The sequence below is a fragment of the Taudactylus pleione genome, unplaced genomic scaffold, assembly GCF_031769625.1.
Source record: "Taudactylus pleione unplaced genomic scaffold, aTauple2 ptg000191l, whole genome shotgun sequence".
NCBI lineage: Eukaryota > Metazoa > Chordata > Amphibia > Anura > Myobatrachidae > Taudactylus > Taudactylus pleione.
Genome location: NW_028284593.1, coordinates 2,253,594 through 2,278,670, shown reverse-complemented (window position 1 = coordinate 2,278,670; position 25,077 = coordinate 2,253,594). Strand labels below are relative to the sequence as shown.

General features: G+C 45.7%; 1 protein-coding gene across 3 annotated transcripts in view; it reads right to left on the bottom strand.

Annotated features, from left to right (window-relative positions):
* The window catches only part of LOC148519301 (catechol O-methyltransferase-like), a 41,371-nt gene that overhangs the window by 5,365 nt on the left and 10,929 nt on the right, over positions 1–25,077 (bottom strand). For all 3 annotated transcript variants that reach the window (XM_088476711.1, XM_088476709.1, XM_088476710.1), the window contains 2 exons: positions 12,429–12,622; positions 7,811–7,942 (listed from right to left, as the gene is read on the bottom strand). In XM_088476711.1, coding sequence (XP_088332837.1) covers positions 7,811–7,942; positions 12,429–12,622 — 326 coding nt within the window. The remainder of the gene's footprint in view (positions 1–7,810; positions 7,943–12,428; positions 12,623–25,077) is intronic.

Sequence of the window (25,077 nt, the reverse complement as noted above, 5' to 3'; positions counted from 1 at the left end):
CCCCTGTTACCACCCACAAACGCCTCAATCTGTCACTCAAACTACCGACCTGGCTGTGCTCAAGGAGAGAGAAATTTCTGATCGTAGCGGCTAGTTTGGCACACGCATTACGAACTTTACGCATGCGCAGTATAGTGAACATCGGTGGCGTGCGGCCGCTTCGACCGACTCTGAATGAGGTCCTTAGTGCTTCATGACTGCGTCACAATAGGGCTGAGATATGAATTTTTGCCAATAAGCTGTAAATGTTATTGTTAATTATGTCTTGATATGTAAATACTAAATGTGAAAAGTGGGTGTATTTTCTTTTTAACATGACTGCATATTGCTTTACATGACTGGCAGTTACAATATTATTGCTTATATATGTATTCAGATAATAGGAAAGTGATAGACCATTTCAGTCGATGGAGAAAGTGCTGTGATTGGACATGTTGAGTTTGAATATGTCCTAAGCAGAACTCAGACTTCCCTCTCCAGTTCCCACACCTCCAGACCTCCCACTTACTGTTGCCAACACTCATGTCTGCTGCCTCGGTACAATTCTCACCTCCACCTTCTACTTCACACCCCACTTTCAGTTCTTGTTCTAAATCTTCCTCTTCCATCTTTGCAACATGGCAAGCAGGGCCGGTGCCAGGGGGGGGGGGGGGGGGGGGGATCAGCGCTCCCCTGCAAACTATAAATTTGCGCTCTCCTACAAATATGTCCTCTTGACATGTCTCTTTACAGTCTTACCTGATTTCTTTTTTACTAATTTCTTCTGCTTTTCTCCCTCTCTCTCTTATTTCCTCTATTTCTTTTAACTGGGTTCTTCTTCTTCTTCTTTACTTACTTCAGCTGCTTTTTCTTCCCCTGCATATTATTCTATTCCTTCCAGGGTGTGGTGCAGCCAGGGGCAGACTTCCCATAGCCCTGCCTATATGAGAGTCTCCCACTGACAGAGGCTCCCACACAATGTCATAGACTTATTAAAATATATTCAAATTGTATTGATTCATATATTAATACATATGGGAGCCTCCTATTAGGAATGAGGCTCCCATTTATTGTGTATTTATTATTTTCTCTAGGGTGGGTTTGGGAATGGGGGCATTGGTGGCTCAGGAAATCTCTGAGTGGCTTCCTAGGTGACACAGCTTATAGCTACAGCGCGGCCGTGTCACTAATATATTTAGTCACTATTGGCCACATCCTGCTTGTTGTGCCTGTGCACTGTCTCAGGCTGTCAGTGAGCACAGCACACAAGCAGTATCTATCTCCCCACTGTGATATGACTGCCTATGTGCAGCCATACCACAGCCTGGTCTGTCACTAACTTTGGACCTACAGGGCTTCAGTAGACCAATAGAATATAAAGTAACCGAAGGCCGGTAATCGAGTGTGATGCGATCATGCGGTTCGCAATGCCGACAGTGACAGTAGGATCACGGCCGCATCAACCACTGGACCTCAGGCCTCAGCAGCAGCAGCAACATTGCATAGTCAGCCACCTCTGCAGTTAAAGGGTAAAAGGTTCTCTGACTGACACCAGACTATCAGCAAGCATGAGGCTGGCGCAGTGGAGAAGGGAGGGCGCTTCACCAGCCTGGCGCCTCCCTGCAATGCTTACGGTGAGCATCATTTCGGGCGGGCGGTAACCGGATTGTGCAGTTTGTACCGGACACCAATATATCATTCCTCTGCACCATCGGCCGTTGCATTGGGCTGTCGAGAAGGGTGTAAGCACCTTAAGTCTCCAACCCCTACCAGGCCGGGACAAGGCCCACAGGGAGCCAGCATCACAAAAGTGGATCTTTGAGCTCTTGTGCCGTTAGACTGTCCAATGTCCACAGCGTTTTTAGGACTACCAAGACACACTCACAACAGCTGCCAAAAGGAACACAGGGCCTGATTCAGCTTTGGGAATAGAGTAAGATATAGCAAGTAACTGTGAACCAGGACAAACCATGTTGCAATGCAAAGGGTGCAATTACATACATTTTATTTTGCATGCAGGGTAAATACTGGCTGCTTTTGCATGTAGCCTACAAATACTGCACAGCTTTATTTTTACACTGCCATTTAGAGGTCAGTTTGAAAACTCCCAAATCTAAATCTCTCTGCACATTTTATATCAGCCCACTTGCAGTGCAGCATGGTTTTACCAAGATGATCAGTTACATCTATATCTTACTCTATTCCCAAAGCTGAATCAGGCCCAGTGTGAGCAGGCACCCCCATCTCATACCTGTTCTCGTCAGAGGACTCTCCCGCACCCCTTCCCCTCTGTCCATGTTAAATATTACATGTTTTGGTTATGCCTGATTAGCCCCTCTCTCAGCGTCAGCGTAACACCCTGCATGTCTGGATCCCACTGATCTCATACCATACATTGTGATTATATGGCTTTTTATTTATATTATTGGTTCCAACCATATCAATACTATACTGCATATTATAAATATAGGACTATTTTAATAAACAATACATTTTATTCCTTCATTGCATATGTCTATATAATCCTTAAGCACCACTCATTCTATCTAGTGATACACGCACAATAACATTACTTACTACTCTATTCATAGCATTACAATTTTTGCTGTTTTATTGTATGTGATTGAAAAAGGTCCCTAGGTATAATATATTTGTATTTTTATAATATATTGAGGTATTTTCTGAAGCTCTGGTATTTTATCAATATTTTGTTTTTGCACGCATCTAATTCCACCCCTTCTTGCCCATCTTTCTTCCTGGCTTGTAATGTGTTACAATGTGTGTGTTTTTTGTTAATGGGTAGGTGTCACGACCGGGACTGCGGGTCCCCGGAGAGCGCGGACCTTACCTGTCCGGGCACTCTGGCAGGGTCCTTCCTGCGGGGGTCCTGGCTTCTGGAGGTGATCCTGGTGCTGGAGATCGGGCAGGGTGGCAGACGGGACAGCTGGCAGTTGTTTCTCCGAGCAGCGCCGATGACTACTGGGCGCCGCCATCTTGGTTTCGGACATGTGACCTGGTTGAGCCAATCCAGTCACAGCAGCTTCCTGGGAGTCCTAGCAGCCTATCCTGCACTAATCCATGGTACTTAAGGGTGTTTAGCACACCCTCTAGTTGCCAGTGCAACGTTATACAGAGCGCTAGCTGTGTGCTAGTTCCTGTGCTCCCTCGCTTCAGTATTGCTGCAGTTTTGTTGTAGTCTTCCTGCTATTCTACCGTCTCTGTTCCAGTCTTAACCACCTCTGACTCCAGTCCCTGAGTGCATCATCCTATTTACCTACCCAGCAGGAGGACCAGCCGTCCCCGGGGTTCAGTGTCCTCTTCAGCCTCCAGCTCCAGTGTCCGACTTGCCTAGTCTCTCTCAGTTACCACAGTCTGAGCCTCCTGCACTTCTCTTCCTCATTCATGAATCACACCCCCCTGAGGCCGGCTTCTTTCCAATACCAGCAAACCGTCCCCCGAACGTCTCCTATATCCACTCCGGATCCAAGTTCTAATCAAGTTGTGACAGTAGGGGAGCACTCAAAAAATTCTCACACAGGATGCTAGTAGACCTGGGGCCGGTCCTGCTCACTTCAATGTCTGCTAGGCTGATTCCCTATTGTCGCTCTGCGTCCGCCTCCCATTTCTGCCAATCATTACACTGACTCCCAATCCCCAACAGAATCCTCTACAAACTCATCTTTACACGCAAAGCCCCCAACTTCTCCTTCCTGATCTAAAGCTCCAGTAATCTCTGCTTTCAAGGCTCCACCTTTGCCAACTCTTCCTTATGTTACTCACTTCCACATCCAATTAGGCTAAGGGCCGAATTCAATTTGCCCTGTTAAGTTAACGGGCTAAAAAAAAAAAAGGGTGATAGCCTCAGGCTTTAATGCCTGCGGCTACTCAATTAAAGTCCATTTTTTCACTCTAGAGGCTTTTTAACGCTTGTTAAAACAACGTGTTAACGTGCGTTAACACACAGATCCGTGAATTAATCACAGATTTTATGTGTTAAGTGCCTTGCTTCATCCATTAACTGGCTAGTTATCGGGGATTTCTTTTCGGGTTTGATCCAAAAAAATCTCTGATGAGTGCAGCCTGCCGGGCTACCTTCGGGGCTAATTGAACAGCCCCAGGGGATTAATTAGCAGATGGTGAATAATTGAACAGCCCCAGGGGATTAATTAGCAGATGGTAAATTACCACAACTAAGTGAATTCACCCCCCCCCCCCCCCATTATTTAATATAGAATAGCCGGATTACAGGCAGTGAGATCTTCAAAATCATCTGAGATGGAATTTGACAAGTAATGTAATCTTCATGACTATATATTAAAGAAAAATAGTATTCCTACATGAATGGATAGACACGGTCTGTATAGAGATACTAGGAAAAATAACTCAGGATAACGTTGTGTTAAAGTCCGCCTTCCTTATGCATTATTCTGCAATGTATTATCGTGGTTTCACCATATTTGTTCAATAATACTGTGAGTTATTTGGCTACATCATATTGTGTTTTTTTCTATTACACTACAAAAAGTTCATTACCGTATATACTCGAGTACAAGTCGACCCGAATATAAGCCGAGGTACCTACTTTTACCCCAAAAAACTGGGAAAACTTATTGACTCGAGTATAAACCTAGGGTGGGAAATGCAGCAGCTGGTAGTGCCCCCAGTAGTAATTCCCCCTGGTTGTGCCCCCAGTAGTAATCCCCCCCTGGAAGTGCCCCTAGTGGTAATCCCCCCTTTCAGTGCCCCCAGTAGTAATCCCCCCCTGGTAGTGCTCCCAGTGGTAATCCCCCCCTTTCAGTGCCTCCAGTAGTAATACCCCCCAGGTAGTGCCCCCAGTGGTAAGCCCCCCCCTTTTAGTTTCCCCCAGTGGTAATCCCCCCATTGAGGGCCCCCTGTAGTAATCCCCCCCTGGTAGTGCCCCCTGTAGTAATCGCCCCCTGGTAGTGACCCCTGTAGTAATCGCCCCCTGGTAGTGCCCTCTGTAGTCCCCCCCCCCCCCCCCCCCAGTAGAGAGAGATGTAATAAGAATTAAAAAAAAAAATCACTTACCTGAAATCCCCGCTCCTGGTCCCGCCACTAACGGCTCCTCCGGACGCTTTGCATGGGAGAGACGTCATTACTCATGACGTCTCTCCCATTACCCACTGCAGGAACCGGAAGATGGCTCCCGCAGTGGGAGCAGACAGACTCTCAGCGGCTGCTGATTACAACAAACACACAGCTGCCGGCGGCTGTGTGTTTGTGCTGTGTAGCACTGACCGAACTCCGTCCGGTCAGCGCTACACACTTCACTCGAGTATAAGCCGAAGGGGGTGCTTTTTCAGCACAAAAAATGTGCTGAAAAACTCTGCTTATACTCAAGTATATACGGTATGCTACTTTTCAATTTTTTTTTCTGAAAAAAAAATAAAAATAATCACCTATTCAAACTTACTAGTCCGACAAATAACTCCTCCCCCACTAGCCATGCTTACTCTATGTCACCCTCTCGTTTGAGCCCCTTACCTTTTCATTGTAAATTCTCATAAGAAGAGCCAGTCTTCCACTTACATTCTTGTTTGCCCCCATCCTGTCTACCTGTGAGTGCTTGTCCCTGCATGTTCCCTACAGAAGAGTAGATCTAGCATTTTTGTGCCATATGGCTTGGTTAGGGCACCGGTAGAGATTTCCAGAATTTGTGCATCTTCATTTGCTAATAGTGAACCATATAGCGAATAGAGGGCCTGATTCAGAGCCTCTCGTAAGCGGCCGCTCGTTCGCTCCGAGCGATGTTCGCACATCTGCGCATGCGCATGGGTCGTAATGCACATGCGCCAACCAGTCATTGCGGTCGAAAATCGAACGCTCGCAAAATAGCGAGTGCCTGCTAATTTGAGTGACAGGATTAGGCGTTTGTGGGTGGTAACAGGGGAAGGTGCTTGAAAACAGTGAGTGGTGATCCGAACGCAGGCGTGCCAAATGGTCAAAACGGGAATTTTAAGGGTGTGCATAATTAACAAAGCAGCGTCATCAACCACTTGGTTGTTTCTTAGCCTGAACTGTTCGCATGATTGCGGTAGGAAAATCCTACCACAAGCACTGCGAGCAGTTCAGATGCCTTTCGATGTACTCGATTAATCAAATAAATAGCGGAGATGACGTAGGATGCGAGCGGCCAGGGGGCGTCTTTACAAAATAGCGAAAGCACGTTTCGTTCGCTCGCTCAGACATAGAGGCGTCAACAGACCGCAAAGAGCGAGCGCTCAATTTAAATATCCGGGCCCTTTTTCTGAACGAGCGAGCGCAAATAGCGTCCGGCTCTGAAGCAGGCCAAGTTTACAAAGAGCCTGATTCAGAGATGGACGCTAATGCGATTGCATCCGCAATTTCATACGCAGCACAGCAGTGAAAATATGCTAAAGTTACCAAAGATCACCCGAGCATAAAGATGCCCACTGCTGCCTTCTTACCTGCGTGTGACGACTCATACTCACGTAAGTATCGGTAACATCGACGGACATCGGGTCTGACCTGCCGCAGCCATGTGAGCTCTTCTGACACGCAGAGCTGAGCATGCACTCACAGTGGCTAATTTATGCACGCCTATGTAACGGCGTTTAAATGGAGATACACACCTGCGTTTTTCTGACCACTCCCCGTTACCACCCCCAAATGCTGACTACCTGTTAGTCACTTTGTGATCGGATCTTCTGTGCGTCCGTAATTGCAATGCGATCGCTGCGCACACGCAATGGCAAACAGTCACTTGAACTGCGTGAAAATTGCATTAGCGTCCATCTCTGAATCAGGCCCAAAGTACTTAGGATTAGTATTATTTTGTCGCAAAGGAATTGGTACCTGTGTGGACAAGTCACTCGTATATAAAACCTGTCATACCTAGATTGCAGACTTTTTCCTGAATTTTGAGTCATTTTGCTAAAAGTGTACTAAGGGCCCGATTCAGGTTGGTTCGCAAGGCTGCGTTCGCACGCAGCCGGCCTATATTTGCATTCTACGCATGCATCGCAGTGCGCATGCGCGAACCGGCTGCTGCGATCGGGAAGCAATCGCAGTAAGCACGTAGTCCCATTACACAGTGATTGACAGGAAGTGACCATTTGGGGGTTGGAGGGGGTGGTTGGTGGTACGCAGTCGTGCCTGTGTATTTGAACGCCGTTACTGGGGCGTGCATAATTAAGCCCCTGCGATTGTATACGTAGCCAGAGATCTAGTTGGCGACAGGAAGTTTAGCAGTTTATGCGGCAGGTCATGGTTAACCACAACTGTGCGTATGGGTCCGCTTTTACTCTATGTTACCGATGTTATCACTGACTTGCGGATGTATGTCATGGGAAGTGGGCGGCTTTATACAGTAGTGGGCATCTTGGTATAGAGCTGCGGTTGCCATGTGATTGCATTCATTAGCATATTTTCGCAGCGAGCGGGTGCGTGCGAACACAGCCTTGCGGACCAACCTGTGCATTAGTGTTTATACCGCAAAAGAATTGGTATAAAGTAGCAGATTCAGATGCATATTTTCAGAAAAAAAACGTTGCACGGCGCAGCAAAGTTTGTGATGAGCCAAATGAGGCTATTCAACGCAATATCTGTAAGCCATCTTTTATTACATACACTGGATGCTGTGTTTATGCTTCTACTTTATAGTTGTTTTATGTTGTTATGCTTCCAGTGTGCCCTTTTCTACCTGCGTTATTTCATCTTTGTTATCTATGCTATACTCCCCGGTGTTGCAGACCTATGTGACAACCTTTTAAATAAAAGAACAACATACATCAAAAGCATCTCTCAATGTTTAGCTTGTTCTTCAGTATAAGGCTAGTGCCCCACTTACCTCTAGAAGTTTGGTATCTGTAGTGTATTTGTCCTTCCAGTGATCCACAAACACAAAATCCAGTGTATCCACTTCATATTTCTTCTTCAGCTGAGGGATAATGTCCTGTGTGTCGCCTTCTAATATTTGCACCTATAAATAAAGTAATAGATTACTTTACCACAGGCTGGATAGTAATACAGGACATCACATGTAAATATATACCGATCAACAAGAACATTAAAACCACCTGCCAGCATTAACTTTTTCAGTAATTTGTGCTACAGTAGTTCTTCTGCAGCATAGGACCAGATGGGCTAGCCTTCACTCCCCACAAGCATCATTGAGCTTTGGGCACCCATATCATGGTCGAAGGTCACCGGTTGTCCTTCCTTGGACAACTTTTCTGTTTTGAATACAGGGAACACCCCATAAAGACATGCAGTTTTGAAGATGCTCTGACCCAGTCATCTAGCCATCACAATTTGGCACAAATCAAAGTCGCTCAGATCTTTACGCTTTCCCATTTTTCCTATTTCCAACACATCAACTTCAGAAACTGAGTATTCACTTGCTGCCAAATATATCCAACCATATGACAGGTGCCATTGTAACGAGATAATAAATGTTATTCACTTCAACTGTCAGTGGTTTTAATGGGTATGCGTTCGGCATCCCGGCGGTCTGGATACCGACGCTACTATTACCGGCACGGAAATCCTGACGCCGGTCAGAAGCCTGGCGCCGTCATCCTGACCACCGGAATACCGAAGGTAAGTAACGGGGTGTTGGGGGGGTGGTTAGGTTTAGGGTGCGGAGTAGGGCACTAGTGGGAGGGTTAGTGTTAGGCAACAAAGAGGGTTAGCATACCGACCCATAAGTGTTGGTATGTTAACCCTGTCGGGATTCTGGCGTTGAGAATCTGACCGCCAGGATCCCGACTGTCTGTATTTCAAAACCATTCCATTTTAATGCTATGGCTGATCGGTGAATGTGGCACACACAAGGTAGGATCATTCCTTGCATCTGTAAAAGTTTGTTGCTAAATAAGTGTCTACCTGCAACATAAGGCAGAGGAGTCTGCGCAGTCCAGTAGCCACTCCTCACTCTGATTTATTGTTTGCACTGGGCTGTGTTAAACACTTAACTGGCTAATATTTTTTTCCAAAAACCGCTCAAATGTTTTTTTTGTAATGACTGAATTAGGTCAATAACATCTATTTATAACTTCAAAGTGGAGATGAGCGGTTCGGTTTTACTCAGTTATGTTCAGATCTCAAAAATGGAATATACAAAAAAATATAAAAGCTGCAAAGCAATTAAATCATTTAGCTTACAAAAAAACCCAACAACAATAATATTAATAATATAATAATAAAAAACAAAAACAATGTAGACCCCCACTGTAACACTTGACACTCTACAACATCAACAAACTGCTGGTTAATGAAATACCTTATACGGTAGGGTTATCGCATAAATAGTGCCCATGCAGGCTAGATATTTATGTCTGCAGACCTGACTATATTATGTATGCCATTTTTGTAAGGATACACAGATACAAAGGTCTTGGCATATGAGATATAATCAAAGAAGATACACATGTATAAAGTCCATTCAGGCAGCTGTAGTGTATTTGTGACATGATTATTAGCAGAGCATCAGTGTGACAGCAGGCTGGGTATGACCGGATAACAGAGTAGACTGTCACTGTAATGCGCAAGTGAATTGTGCTGGGCGCAGTAGTCCTCCAGATAATAGTCTGATAGTACCCAGCTATGCTCCATTACCAGTGTACACTGAACACAGCTGTACCTACTACACTTACACAATAAACCAACACCACTGGTTAAGTAATACTAAACGCTTTTCCGGCAAAATCCCGGGTCCAGCCTGGGACACTGAACACAGGTTTCAAGCCGAGACCCGGGTTGACACCAGGTTTTAGCATATATTATATATTGTGATGACTTGGGGTAATTAGCTGGTAGATGGGTGTCAGTTGTGCAGTGTCTAAGGTGCTCAATCAGGATTCAATACAGCTTTTGGGTAAATAATAAATTAAAATGGTGCTTTACTTCCAGCATGAAATGGTGCAACACAAAAGAACAGAAAATAACAAACGCCTAGCCCCCGTTTAGGTCACTGACTCACTTCTTCGCCCCTGACTAACCTTGGGCAGCTAGTCTGCAAACAAAGTCCACAGTCTTTCTCTGCTTCCTTCAGAGTCTATCACAGGCTCCGGCCTAGCTTTCACACAAAGTTTCTCTTGTGGTCCTCCCTGTCTCCTGCAGGTATGGACACTGGCTTCCTTAGCCTGCAGCTTAGTTGTTTCAACATCACACAGTCTGAGAGGTTTGTGGTCCTCCCTGCCTAGGTCTAGACTCAGGCCCCCTGGCCCCCAATGGTTTGGCTTAGCCTCATTGGGCTCTCTGGCTGCCACAGTCCCACTTAGACTGTCTCCGATGGCAGCCTGAGTGGTCTACCTTCTCATCAGCCCACACCTGGACTCTCTCCACAAGGCAGCCCTTAAGTGTGGCAAAACTTTTTTTAACTACCCTGTGTGGGTGGATCCCTCCAACGCCACACGGAATCCATGGCTCACCATTGCCATCTCTGGTGATCCTGTCACAATATATATATATATATATATATATATATATATATATATATATATATATAAATTGGGTGTTGTTGGTTTTTTTTTTAGATCTGTGGGACTACATGTACTGGTAGGTTAGTTGGCTCTCAACGAAAATTAAACCTAGTGTGTATGTGTGCGAGTATGTGGTATGGAATATAGATTGTAAGCTCTGTTGGGACAGGGACTGATGTGAATGGCAAATGTGCTCTGTAAAGCCCTGCAGAATATTAGTGCGCTATATAAATAACTGGTAATAAATAATTAATAAAATGTTGACTGCGCAGTCAATTTATTTTTATGATAGAACTCGGGCTAAGTTACAGTTAGTATTTAGGATTCAGTTAGAATCTGGCCTCAAATTAAGCCTGGGTTAAAGGTTGCATTTGGTTCAGATTTACCCATCACCTTCTAGAATAGAATAGCTAGAATTTAATTGATTGCTATGGGCAACATCTCCACTTCTAAAAACTCTCACCTTAGTAAATTTACCCCTTAGAATTTAGCTAAACTAGATCTACACTTACTGGCAAGTTTAAAGTGATATCTTCCAGAGTTAATATGCTTTAGTCTAAGTAGCATTACACCTGCGTCGGGATCCCGGCACCGGCTTTGTCTGGTCAACATACTCACTGTCCACATAGTGAGTGTCGACATCCCGTACTGAACCCACATTTACAGGAATTTAAGGATGAGTAATTATAAAAAATATTGCTTCATTTCACCTGTTACACTAAAGAACACAGTACAATGATGCATGACTACGCATCTGTATGATTCATGAACAACAAGGGTGGATGTTGGAAAAAACCATGTACAAAAAGTTACAGTGAAACAGGATCCATATCCTAGCCGGAGGACATACAGCTGCGTGAAATACTTGTTCTTTCATCTGTTTACATTACTCTGTGGCTTTAAAAAGAAACTAATTTAAAACTGAAAAATAATATCTTGCTGCAGTGAATGTCACTATATTCATGAGAAAAAAAAGCCCATCGTTTGGAGAAAAGCGCACCTTCTGTTAAACAATGTGAAGATAATGAGATATTCTGTTAGCAGCATCACAAGACATGGGGATGTGCCTACTTTTGCAGTTGGTTTTGGCATTTCTGAGGGTACTGCACACATTACCAGAGCTGATTCCATTAATCCTACTAGCTTCTATCTACAAACTGAGCACACTGGAGGTCATTTACAGGATGGTATGTCAAGCTCACATAAGGTGCACACCTACCCTCCACTCTTAATAAAAGTAGAAAATGAAAAATATCTAGAAAAGAAGACTCATTGTTCAACTGAAAATCAATAAATATATAATAATAAATTATATAATTTATTAAAAAAAGAAAATAAGACTCATTAAAAGAAAAAAAGACTAGATCCTGTAAGACCATCAAAGTTTACACCCTTTTTTAGAGTGGAAATAGCTTCATTCTCCTGCACAACAAATAATGCCCTATAACAATTAGCCCTCCTTACCTTTTTGTCTTATATCAGTAATCCTGCTTGAGTCTGCAGTGATCCAGAAAACTAGGCACTACAGAGCACCTTCTCAATACTTTTCTAGGAAACTCAGCCCCATCACATTTTGCTTTATAATAAGACTTCAGTAGAAAATTCACAGCAGCTTCGCTAAACATAGTTTCCGATTAAACCCCCCCCCCAAAAAAACGACAATCTACAGCACCTAAACAAGAGGCACATTCAATAAGCAGCATTACCAACCCATAGCAAGGTGGATTTTATACTAATGGGTATTAGTGAATTTACTTGTTAAATTGCAATTGTCTTAAATATTTAACGGCTAACATTGTAAGCACTAGGAATATCAATGATTATTTAACAAACTACTGGAAATATACAAACTATTTTACTTCTAGACAATACATCTGGTGTGTGTGAGATTTGAAGAGACACATTACAGAGGTAGATCAGCACTGCTTAAATAGATAAAGTAGGTTACTTAGATATCTTGTAGAAGTTTGTCATACAGAATACCTTGTCTTTAAGGCCAGCAAATTCGATCATCTGTTTGGCAATAGCAGCATATTCTGGGTTAAACTCCACAGTAAAGAAACGGGCTTCAGGCTTTAGGAGTCGGGCTATCCGGACAGATGAGTACCCGCAGTAAGTGCCCAGCTCCAGCAACACACTTGGATCTGTCTCTTTCACTATGTCGTCCACGATTAGGCCTGCAATGACAAGTATGAATATAATTAAAAAGGAAAGAGGAATATCATACATCTGATGAACAGATTGCTAGGAACATGTATCAGATACCATCAGTAAAATGTAAGATGCTGATGCAATTTTAAGTCTTCAGAACAGCTTAAACCACTTAACTTGCGATTTCCCCCCCCACAAACCACTCGGAAATTGTAGTTTTTTGTAATGATTGAACACATAATGAACATCGATTTTTAGTATATTGGCCATCGATGTTCAGACATCGCGACTTTCATGTCCCCAGCGGCTGCTCCTCTGAGGTACACACTGAGGGGCTTAAGGGTAGTGAATTTACATTTCCCTGGCGGCTGCTCCTCTCTGCAGCAGCCAAGTGGGGGTCCCTGTCGTGCTCACCGATCAGCAGTGAACAGCAGCAAAGCAGACACTGCGGGGGGGTGCAGAGGGGATTTGAGGTCCCTCAGCTACTCGCGGCTGCAGGAAGATTATGTTCCAACAGCCACCCACTGTATGTTACTGACAGGTCGTATTGTTTGCGACGGTCAGTTAACGCACTGCCTGGCATGGTGGCAAATGATGCAAACACCTCAGGCAAGTGGTTAAACACGCAATGACACGCATTTCACCAGTCCAGAATTTATTTTGTCCACAGTTGCCCATAGCCGATTATGTCTTTTCCCACATATCCAGACCAACATCTCTCTGTATCTGCCAATGTTTCATCAAGCTGTGCCATAGTCATGGTAGCACCTGGCAATCTAAACAAACAAGCCTCTTAGAGATTTTGGGTCAGAGGAGCACGCAGTGTCGATGCAGGGGTGTATCCAGGAGTCAGAGCGCCCCTGGCAAAGTAAGAGACTGGCGCCCCCAAATATTCTCCCTACTACACCTTTAAAAAAAATATAAAACATAAATTTAATATAAAAACAAAAATGACAGAAGCTACATGTACATGAAATGTCAGCGCCAGTAGTCTGTGTACTTTTTGTCATATTAATGATACAAATAAGACCCATTTTGTGAAAAAGTATATGGCAGGTCGCTTGGCGCAGTTAAATCGCAAAGTCTGTGGGAACCAATGGGGCTGTTTAGCGTGCTTTGAGCAAAGGTGTACAGTATGTGGACACATCTGTATAGATCTATACATACACACGCACATATATGTATAGATATATACATACACACATATATATATTATAAAACACCCTCCTGTTTCCTCCAGTTCCCCGCTCAGGCTCCATTAGGCGGTGAGGAGGCTGAAGCCAAACAGCAGGCGACTCAGAGTAATGCCCGACACGAAGGCAGGCTCTGCCACAGGACGTTACTTCGGGTGACTTTCTCCAGATGGGTGAGCAGAGGTTGGGACAGTGACCCAAATTGACCGGCGCCCCTGGCGAGTGCCATCCTGGCCAAGGGGCAGATACGCCCCATGCGGATGCCGCCCAATGTTTTAAGTCTGCGAATGAGTCACACTGCGGCATGCGTCCTGATCAGTGATGGAATTTACCTAGAGGCTGCAAATCACTCACACGTCAGGCAGTCTGAGGGGAAGGTGTTTTCTGCCAATATCAGAGAAAGCACTTCCAATAGGAAGCCCCTCCTCTACCTTTCCTGCAGCCCTACCCGGCTTCATGGGGCTGCAGCTGATGCAGTCCCTAGAACCCTGTATTTATGCGCATGTGCCAGTCCCACTGCTGTTTGTGCGCATGTGCTGGTTCCAGATTGAAAAGGCGATGGGACGGTGGACGCTGCTTGTGCGCATGTGTCGGTCCCAGAGCCTGCCAGATCCTTTGCACAGGTGTCGTGCCTGTCGACTGCAGCACGTTCAGCCCCCCCTCATCCAAGAGGGTAGGAGCCATCGCTTGGCCAGGTGGTTGCCACAGAAAGACTCAGAACGAAAATGGATGCAGAGAGAGGCAATATCAGTGGGTGTTTTTTGGTGGTAACAGTGGGTGGATAACCAGACACTGGCGTGTCAAGAATGTGTCAGTCAGTAACTTAGTTTTGCCGCAGTTGCACTGGCACAGGCAGCCACATTCAAACTTGAAAAAGACCAAACCAAGCGAAACGAGTTGGAGTGAGTGTTTGATGGGGATTTGTGAGCTGACCTGTTATGTGCGTGGCTTAATGACCAGGAGGAAGGTCGCAGATAATAAACAAAGTACATACATTACTAGAGGGGGACTCCCCAGGAGTGATATTTCCTGACTGTCACTTCCCATCTGTGGTGAAAGGAAGGAGACCCTGTCTGCACCATTTCAACTATTGATATTATTTTCACTGGGTGTGAATATTTTGTCGATATACTATGAATACTGGCAGGAAGAAATTATACCTTTTGTTTGGATTAGAAGGTGCGGGTCTTAAAGTATCAACAATTGGAGAGCACGGTTTTATTGAGACTGTCATTTTATGGGAATCGGTATGATTTACCGTCGGACCCATGCCCGGCGGTTGGAATCCCGACAGCAGCATCCCAGCAGAGGAGGAAATCCAGATTGTCAAAAGGTAAGTATATACTAACCTATATCTACCCCCTAACCCTCCCTTAGGGGTGCCTAATCTTAACCCCCCCAGTGCCTAACCCTAATGCCCCCTCTAAGTGCCTAAACCTAACCCCCTCTTCCCCGCCGCCTAAACCTAAGTCCCCCGGGGGGGTGCCTAACGCTAACCTCCCCCTTCCCCTATTCTAAACCTAACCTCCCGGGGGGGGTGCCCTAAATCCTAACCCTCACCCCCCCCGCAGCTATCAGCACTCGGTGTCCCTTCGATCGGGATGGCGGGTGTCGGGTTCCCGGCGTTTGTCTAATGACAGGCATCGGCATATCGCCGCCTGTCTTTAGACCCTTGCCAGGATATGACAGTCGGGAAGCCGGCTGTCGGGATTAGGTCCGCCGGCTTCCCGACTGCATAACATTTTATGTGTATATATCAAGACAGAGATGAATCCTGCACCAGTGTCTTTATCATAACTACTATCTTCAATGGTCCTTATCTCAAAATAGCTCAAATCTGTAGTTACATGTCTCTACCGTATAGTTATATGGCTTCTATGAGGTGCTGCCCACTACTCAATTTTTACATATAATCACAAAAATAAGAAGAGAAAGTCAAGTAGTTTTGATGGTGCACTAGCGACCACAAAAATATAATTTAAAAGTTTTAACTTTATTGGTGCGTATTAAATATATCAATCTTATAAGTTAAAATAGGTGAAATATAAAACGAAAGAACATGAAAAAAAGAATGAAAAATAGTAAAGTGTTTTAAAATATATGTTCAACAAAACAACCGTTGTCTGTGTCGTTCCGTTTCAGTATATCACTTATCACAGCTAATTGCTTATTAGTAATCACACACTGTTATGTCTTAGGATCTCTTTCAGAGCCGCTCGCAAAATGCGAGTGCTCGCTCTGAATGAGGGCGGCCGCTTCTATTTTCTGAGCCGGCCTCCTGGCCGCTCGCTAGGCTGTGGGTGACCACCCACAGCTTTAGTGACCGGCAGGTTGATGGTTGCGATGGTCAAGACCCTATCCCCGGAGTCACCCACTACCTCTCCCTGACACTATCCCTGGCATCACCCACTGCCTCTCCCTGTCACCTTCACCCTAGCATCACCCACTGCCTCTCCCCGTCACCCTCTGCCTCTCCCCTGCGTCACTATCTCCCCATCACCCTCTCTCTCCAGTTACCCTCTGCTTTCTACAAGGCATCACCGGCAATGTTCCAGTCGCACAGGATATATGTTTCTCCACTATAGGGAAACTATAGATGACCCCTATTTTTTTTATATGAATACTATTATTAAGGGGGTGCAACCATGGACATATGATTGTGATTACAAGGAGAAGAAAAAGAGCAAATGAAATGTCACAGGATGGTGCACTGAATCATATATAATAAAATATAACTTTTATTAATTAAATAGTAAAATACTGATATCTTCCGATTATAACATACAAAAATAGCGAAAATTAGTTAAAATACAAATAGACAGTGAAAAAGAATGGAAAATAAGTGTTTTAAAATGTAGTTCTGAAAAGAACTTGAAAGCAGCGCTCCTACATATTCATACAATAATCGGTATTGTTAATAATATCCGTGGTGCATGTACCATATAATATATAAATGTAGTGTTCCCACACTTCCTAAATAGCACCATACACGAATAATAATCTCTGCTGTTGGTGTTTGCTCGGTATACAAAAAACTCTGGTAGTTCTTATATTGCACGTGTCTATAAGAGTTCTATCCGTCTGACCTTATCCCATGTGATCTTTCATAGGGTTAATATGGGGATCACATAATGTGTCCTTGACACCTATCAATAGTCACAACTGTTATTATACACTCACAGCCTGCCTATCCATGCCTGCTGCCAGCCCATGAGTAAAAAAAAACAAAAAACACACTTCTGTTTTTTTACTCATGGGCTGGCTGCAGGCAGCAGGCACTGGCAGGCTGTGAGTGTGGTGGGGTGCGGCAGCCGGGTATGGTAGAAGAAGAAGAGGAGCGAGCTAGTCACTCACAGACAGTGAGCAGGTGGCGGTGCTGAGAAATGGGGTGTGGTGGGAGTGTGTGACAGTGTGGAGGTGGGCGGGGTGGGTGCGGTACTGGTCTCAGTGGTCTGGTATGGTAGAACTTAGAAGAGGAGAGAGCTAGTCACTCAACTCCGCAGCATGCAGACAGTGAGAACGCAGGTGGCGGCGCTGCATGCCGAGAGATCATGGGGTGGGGTGGGGTGGGGTGGGGGGGGGAATCTGGGATGAATATACAGGGTGGCAGAGCCAGAGAAGAGGTGGTAAGCAAGGACTGGAGAGAGTAGTATGTAGTATGAGTTACAGCAGGTGGGGAGGGGGGCTAGCTAAGAAGCCGTGCCCCTGACAGATGTTGACTTCAGTGCATGTGCATTTACTGAGCTGTTGGTGGTGGGGACTTAACAGTGGCTGGAGTGGGAAAGGGGGACCGAGGGCCTGATTCAGAGCCGCTCGTAAGTGGCAGCTCGTTCGCTCCGAGCGATGTTCGCACATCTGCGCATGCGTATGGATCGTAATGCGCATGCGCCAACCAGTCAGTGCGGTCGGAAATCGTGTGTTCGCAAAATAGCGAGTGCCTGCTAATTTGAGTGACAGGATGAGGAGTTTGTGGGTGGTAACAGGGGAAGGTGCTTGAAAACGGGGAGTGGAGATCCGAACGCAGGTGTGCCAAACGGTCAAAACGGGCGTTTTAATGGTGTGCATAATTAACAAAGCAGAGTCATCGGCCACGTCACTTGATTGTCTCTTAGCCTGAACTGTTCGCATGATTGCGGTAGGAAAATCCAACCACAAGCACTGCGAGCAGTTCAGACGCCTTTCGATGTACTCGATTAATCTAATAAATAGCGGAGATGACGTAGGATACGAGCGGCCAGGGGGCGTCCTTACAAAATAGCGAGCGCATGTTTCGTTCACTCGTTCAGACATAGAGGCGTCAACAGACCGCAAAGAGCGAGCGCTCAATTTAAATACGAGCGAGCGCAAATAGCGTCCGGCTCTGAATCAGGCCCTGAGTTCTGGCTGAGGAGAAGCACTGTGTATAAGTGACTTCACACTTCAGTGGTCATTTGCTGAACTGAGTGGGGCTGGCTGAAGGGAGTGTAGTCAACATCTCGGCATGCGGGATGCTAATGGCTGAAATCCCGACAGCGTCGGAATCCCGGCACCAGAATCCCGACCGCCGGCAAGTTAAGTATTGGGCGTTAGGGGGACGGTTAGGGGTTAGACATTGGGGGGGGGGGTGTTAGGATTAGGGTGCAGGGAGGGGTATTTTAGATTTAGACTCACTTGGGGGTGGTGCTCCAACATTTCTCGCACAGGGTGCTGGAACACCTGGAGCCGGCCCTGCACCTCCTGTTTAAGTCCTGTGTGACTCTAATACTCTGGGTACACACTACACAATATGCCGCGTAACCATGGTACCTTCAACCACTCTGCACGGGATGTAGTTAATAGACTGGCGGACTACATGCCGCCTGTCTATATCCCGACAACCAAAGCCAGATGGGGGACTTAAGATAGGCGTTGAAATGAAGACGCCTATCTTAATCTCGACGCCGGAATATAGAAGGACGTCATGGGGAGGGTTAGGTTTAGGCACCCCCCAGGGTGGGTTAGGCTAGGGGGAGGAGGGGTTAGGCACCACTGGGGGGAGGTTAGGATTAGGGTGTGGGAAGGGAGGGTTAGGTTTACACACCTCTGGAGGTGGTGGGGGGGGATTTAGGGTTATGCATCACCCTGGAAGTAAGAGGGATAGGCACCAATAAAGGAGGATTAGGAGGCGGAGGGGGGGGGGTGGGGTGGGGTTAGGTACTTACCAGCCCTAGTGGGGATCTTGTCCTGTCTGGCTTCTGTAGTCAGGATTGAGACACTCGTATTTCATACCCATTCCCTCTGCACAACCATTGTGTAGTGTGTGTACTCCCAATCTGTCTTTTACGCGCATCGTTCTGTGCTGCACGTCAGATGGGATGCTGCAATGCACAATGTGGTCTGGTAATGTTCCCCCAAGCACAATATATCAGGTCATTGCATGGCAGATCGTGTAGTGTGTACGCGGACACAATATAATGTTATATCGTATTGGGCAGTCGCTAGATTGCCGCGACTTTCAAGCGTCTACCCAGCTTTAAGCTAAACTGCAAACACAGATTGAATATGTAGGGATAATAGAGATTTGATCAGTGACTGGAATCAATCTTCCAATAACCTCACATTACAAAAAAACATTATTATTTTTTTTAAACTAACAGTGCATAAAACTTTAATAGCAATAAAATATAGCACATCTTTTTACAGTCTTGAAAAGAAGTGAGAAGTGCTGTTGGGTAGGTATTAGATAATTACCTGTTGGTGTAACAGAGAATGAAGAAAATATTATTTCTGCTATCCTCGTCTGCTTTACAAATGACAAATATAAACTCTTCCTATTCTGTATACACATTATAACAAATACACAATTAAAACACATACATACTAATATAGTTGCGAAGATACAAACAGTAGTTGAACAGTAACTACATGGCCAAAATATGTGGATAACCTTTTAATTAGTGTGTTTGGTTATTGCAGCCACACCCATCACTAACAGGTATATAAAATCTGGCATATAGCCATGCAATCTCCATATTCAAACATTAGCAGGAGAACGCGTCATACTAAAGAACACAATGACATTCAACGTGACACTGTCATAGGATGGATCCCTCCCAGCAAGTCAGTACATTAAATTTCTTCCCTGCTAGATCTGACCCGGACAGCTGTTACACTTCACGTTTGTCCTTCATGAACCCCAACAGTGCATGTTTTCAAGGTATCCTCAGGAATAATTAGTACCGCCTATAGAACTATTGTTAGTCAATTAACACACCTGTGCCCTACCTATATGATCTGGAAAACATGCACTGCAAAGGTTCCATGAGGATTGGCTTCTAGACCACAGAAACACTGGTCTAGGAGCAACAACAGCTTAGAGCCGTATTCAATTTGAGTGGACCCACAATACTTTTTCGCCTCCCGGACTTTACCTATTTCACCTGTTTTGCAGGCGGAAAAGTATTGCGCGCATGCCCGCGTATCCCCATATTCAATTTGAAAGTAAGCGAAAACGGAACCCGGTGACACAAACAAGCAGAAAGTACTGTCAGATTTGGGGAAATCAGCCTGACACCCCCCAAAAGATGTTCTGACATGGGGGTTAGCTATGGTACCCCCCGATTTGACTTGCTGAAGGTATTTGGTGTTTTTAAACGGGGTTAATAGCTGCTAAATAGCGTTTTTGTATAAGTGGTGAAGAATAGTATTCTGAAGGTTTTTTTTGCAGAAAATAACTTATCCCATCAAATTTGGGGTACTTGAAAATGGGGCCCAGCATATTTTAAAGTTGCTAAAGTTTAAAAAAAAAAAACGTGAAAAATCCACCTGATGCAAGCCCCTGCAATGAAAAAAAAAAAAAAACACTTGGGGCATACTTGGGGACCCCCCCAGAGTCAAGTTCGCTAGTTTTGTCCCCAAATTCAAACTGATTTTTTGGGGTGTTGAGTGTTTTTTTTTTTTTTTTAAATTTTTGATACAGTTTACCTTTGGTGGACTGTCTGAAGGCTGCACGGGAGTTCCCGCAACGTTGCACCCCAAAACCCCAATTCTGCACTTTTTTCCGCCTGCTATTCATAGGCGAAACTTTTTCGCCTATTACATTGCATTGACTTTCCGCCTAGGCGGAAAGTCTTTCAAATTGAATACGGCGATACTTTTCCGCCTGGCAAAATTACGTCATTGGCGAAAAGTTTCCGCCAAAAACACGCGAAAACGGCTTTTCGCCTCAAATTGAATAAGGGCCTAAGCTGCAAAGGAAAGACTCACCATGTGAAATGCCAAAAGTTAACTACAGTGGTGTACAGCACATCGTCATTGGGCTCTGGAGCACTAGAAACGTGTTCTCTGGTGTGGTTAATTATGTTTCACCACTTAGTAGACTGACATATGATTCTGGGTTTGACAGATGCTAGGAGAAAACTTTATGCCAGCGTACTACTAACTGTAAAGTTAAGTGATTGAGGAATTAAGCTCTGGGACTGCTTAATGGTTGGTCTTGGGGCCTGATTCAGAGCCGGACGCTCTGAATCAGGGCCCTCCAACCTAAAATTGGAGCGGCCTCCTGGCCGCTCGCAAAGCTGTGGGTGACCACCCACAGCTTATGCGAGCGGCCAAAAAGATGGTCGCGATGGTCAAGACCATCGCGACCATCGGGCTTGCGACGCAAGCCCAGCAGTGCTTTTGGCTCTATCATAGCCAAAAGCACTCCCACTGACATCACTAGTGATGCGCACGACGGAGCTCCCTCAGCCGTGCGCATGCGCACTAGGGCACCATAGACCCACTTGCGAGCGATCAGCGCTCGCGAGCGGGTCTGAATCAGGCCCTTGGTTCCTTAGTTACAGTGAAGGGAAATCTTAATGCTACAGCAAACAATGATACTCTAGAAGAGAACTGTGGGCCTGATTCAGCAAGTATCGCAGTTGCCAAGACGCACGCAATTGGTCGATTAATTCACATTGCGCATGCATCGCAGTGCGCGTGCCCAAACTAGCAATTGCGGTGGGAAATACGTTTTCAGAGGCTACGCAGACCTCGAGCACAGCGATTGACAGGAAGTGCCGATTGTGGTGGGTGCCGGGGGGTGGGAGTTCGGGGGGAGAGGGTGGTCGGGTAAACGCAGGCGTGAGGCCTCATAGCATGACCTGATGTTAGCAATTCCTGAGTGAAGTCTGACCTGCCTTAACTGTGCGTATGGGTCCGATGTTACTCTAGGTTTCCGATTATTTCACTATGTTGCCCAAGTATTCAGTTATGTGTAAGCTGAAGTGGGAGTCCTTATGGTAAGCAGTGATCGCAATGCGATTGCAAACATTTGCATTTCACCGCTAATATTAGCAACTGCGGTGCATGCATTCTAGCAGAATAGCGATTCTTGCTGAATCAGGCCCTGTGTTTCCAACTTTGGGCGGTATTCAATTGTATCGCCCCCTTATGCGCCCGACAGGAGCTAATCAATTGATGTTCTTGTCTGGCGTGATCAGCTGCAGGCGCATCATTTCGGCTCGTAGCCCCATGTGGGTGTGAGCTGAAATGGGCAAAAACTGACCTATTTGGGCGCCCAAACAGCACTTTTCGCGATCGCACCCAGCACTTTGGCTGGGCTAGCTGTCTTACCCGGCTAAGCCCAACCACTATGGGTACGATCATCACGAAAATCTGCAAAAATTGAATAGCACCCCGCGATCTCCCATCACTTCAGACGTGAGATCAGGCGCGCTATAACAATTGAATACCGCCCTTTGTGTCAGTAGTTTTGGGATGGCTCTATGCGGTTTCAGAATGACAATGCCCCTGTGCACAAAGAGAGGTCCAGAAATTATATATTGTTTGCAGAATTTGCAATGGAAGAAATTGACTACCCTGTAGAGTAGGGGTGGGGGAACCTTTTTTCTGCCGAGTGACATTTTGATAAATATTACTCGCGGACCTGGTGCAGGCCACACCCCCTCCATGTGATGTCACATGGGGGTGAGGCCACAATCGTCAGTGATTACATCAATGCCTGGATCATCCTGAGGATGCCCCGGGGAGCTGTAAGGGCAGCGATGTGACAGTCTGAAGCGTCCTAAGAGTGCTCCAGGCGGCACTGCTGCATAGATTCTGGCTGCAGGGTGCCATTCTAGGCACCCTGCTAGCCAGATGAGGCTAGCAGAAAAAAAAGCTCAGAGGGCCAGACCAAATGGTTCCGGGGGCATTATACGGCCCCCGGGCCTGAGGTTCCCCATCCCTGCTGTAGAGCAATCGACCTCAACCCAATTAAACATTTTTGGGACTAACTGTAACAGGCCAGGTCATATCGCCAAACAACCTTACTAATGTTCCTGTGGCTGAAGGGATCCTATCATTTCCATCCATTCAGCCACAAGAACATTAGTGAGGTCGGACACTGTTGTTGGCCTGGCCTGAACTATGGGCCTGATTCAGAGCCGGACACTCTGACATAGCGCTCGCTCTGAATCAGGGCCGGCCCTCTGGTTTTGCAGAACTTCCTCCTGGCCGCTCGCATAGCTGTGGGTGACCACCTACAGCGAGCGGCCATGATGATGGTCGCGATGGTCAAGACCATCGGGCTTGCGACGAGACCCTTGTGGTAGGGTCTCGTTGCCGCAAGCCCAAGAGTGCTTTCGGGTCAGACAGAGCCGAAAGCACTCCCACTGACATCACTTGTGATGTCAGTGGGGCCGGCCCCAGACGGTAGGCGTTCCCATGGGAACGCCTCCTTCTGGGCAGCCACGCCCCCGGCCCGCCCACCAAAGGGGGCGTGCTGTCACTCAACATCGACAGTACGCCCCCTTTGGTACGAGGCTTGCCCGTCGCTATCCGGGTCTCGCACATGCGCACGACAGAGCCGGCTCCATCATGTGCATGCGCACGCGAGCGAGCGGGTCTGAATCAGGCTCTATGTTCCAAAATGTAGCGAAAATCTTTCCCAGATGAATAGAGGTTGTCAGAGCAGCAAAGGAGGTGACCAACCATATTGATGCTAATGGTTTTGAAATGATATGTTCAACAAGCATATATGGCGTGATGTTCATGTTTTCACTTACGTTTACGATGAGCAGTTCGGTTTTGACTCAGTTCTTCTCACCAACTTGTGGATCTCACATACTGGCTATCCAACACATGTGACGCCGGATAGCCAGTAACATTCGGCTTTTAGATCCGAACATAACTGAGCTGAAACCGAACCGCTCATCTCTAGTTATTAATGCTTCTCCAGGCTTATACTTGTGTGTGTGTGTGTGTGTGTGTGTGTGAGGGCGGTGCTATCATTTATCTCAAAACCAGTCACTGTACAATGATGGCCTCCAGCTTGATCTGTAGCGTACTTGGCATGTGAAGTCCATTCCTGTATGCCCCGCTCAGGCTTTTGGATCACCACTGAAGGACATATTCCTTTGTCCCACTGACTGCTGTGAGCTACTCCCTACATTTCATTGTGTCCTGATCAATGTCTTACCCTTTACTCCCAGTAGTTTAGCTACTGCCTATTTTCCACTTCACCCTCCTGTTTACTAGCTGGCTAGCACTGGCAGCCTACTGCTATATTACTGGTTGCAAAGTCAAAAGATGGATAATACTCAACTGGCTAACTACATACAGTACTAACCTGATTGACTTTTACATCAGACTATAATTTAGTAACTGACTGCCTATACACAGTATATTAGAAGATGACCAATTATAATCTAGTAACAGAGACTGATTACATTAGTAGCTGACTGACTAGCCAATTATACTGTATGCTAGTGACGGTTTCTCCTTCTTTAACAATCACTCCTATATCTCAGTACAGCATTCCCCCTTCTTGCTGCTTTTCTGCCATCTCTGGTCAGTTTAGTTTACAGATTTTCCCCCTTTTTTTTTTTTTTTAATAATTTCAGTGATCCATCTTCTAATACTGTCCCCTGAACTGCTCTACTCACCTTCTCCTGTCTCTCCTCTGTGGTCCCAGGTCTGTGCTCACAAATACAGACTGTGACACTAACCATGTCGGCTGTACAAAGTTATAAATGCGAAGTTATAAATCCAACACTTTTAAAATGCAGTATTATCAGGTCGGCATACCATGGGCCCGATTCAGAGACTGACGCAAGACCGATGCTTACACAATTAAGCGATCAGTGGTCTGCGCATGCGTCTTGCTTCTCACTGTCATTTTTATAGACTGTACTTGATAAATGATAATGATGCTAGAAGCTGATTGGTTGCTATGGACAACTTTTACATTTTTTCTTTTTAGAAAGTTTGATACATCTCCTACATCACATATAGTGGCCGCTTAAACTGACCTATTTGCAGCCTTTAATACCTCACATACTGGTGAG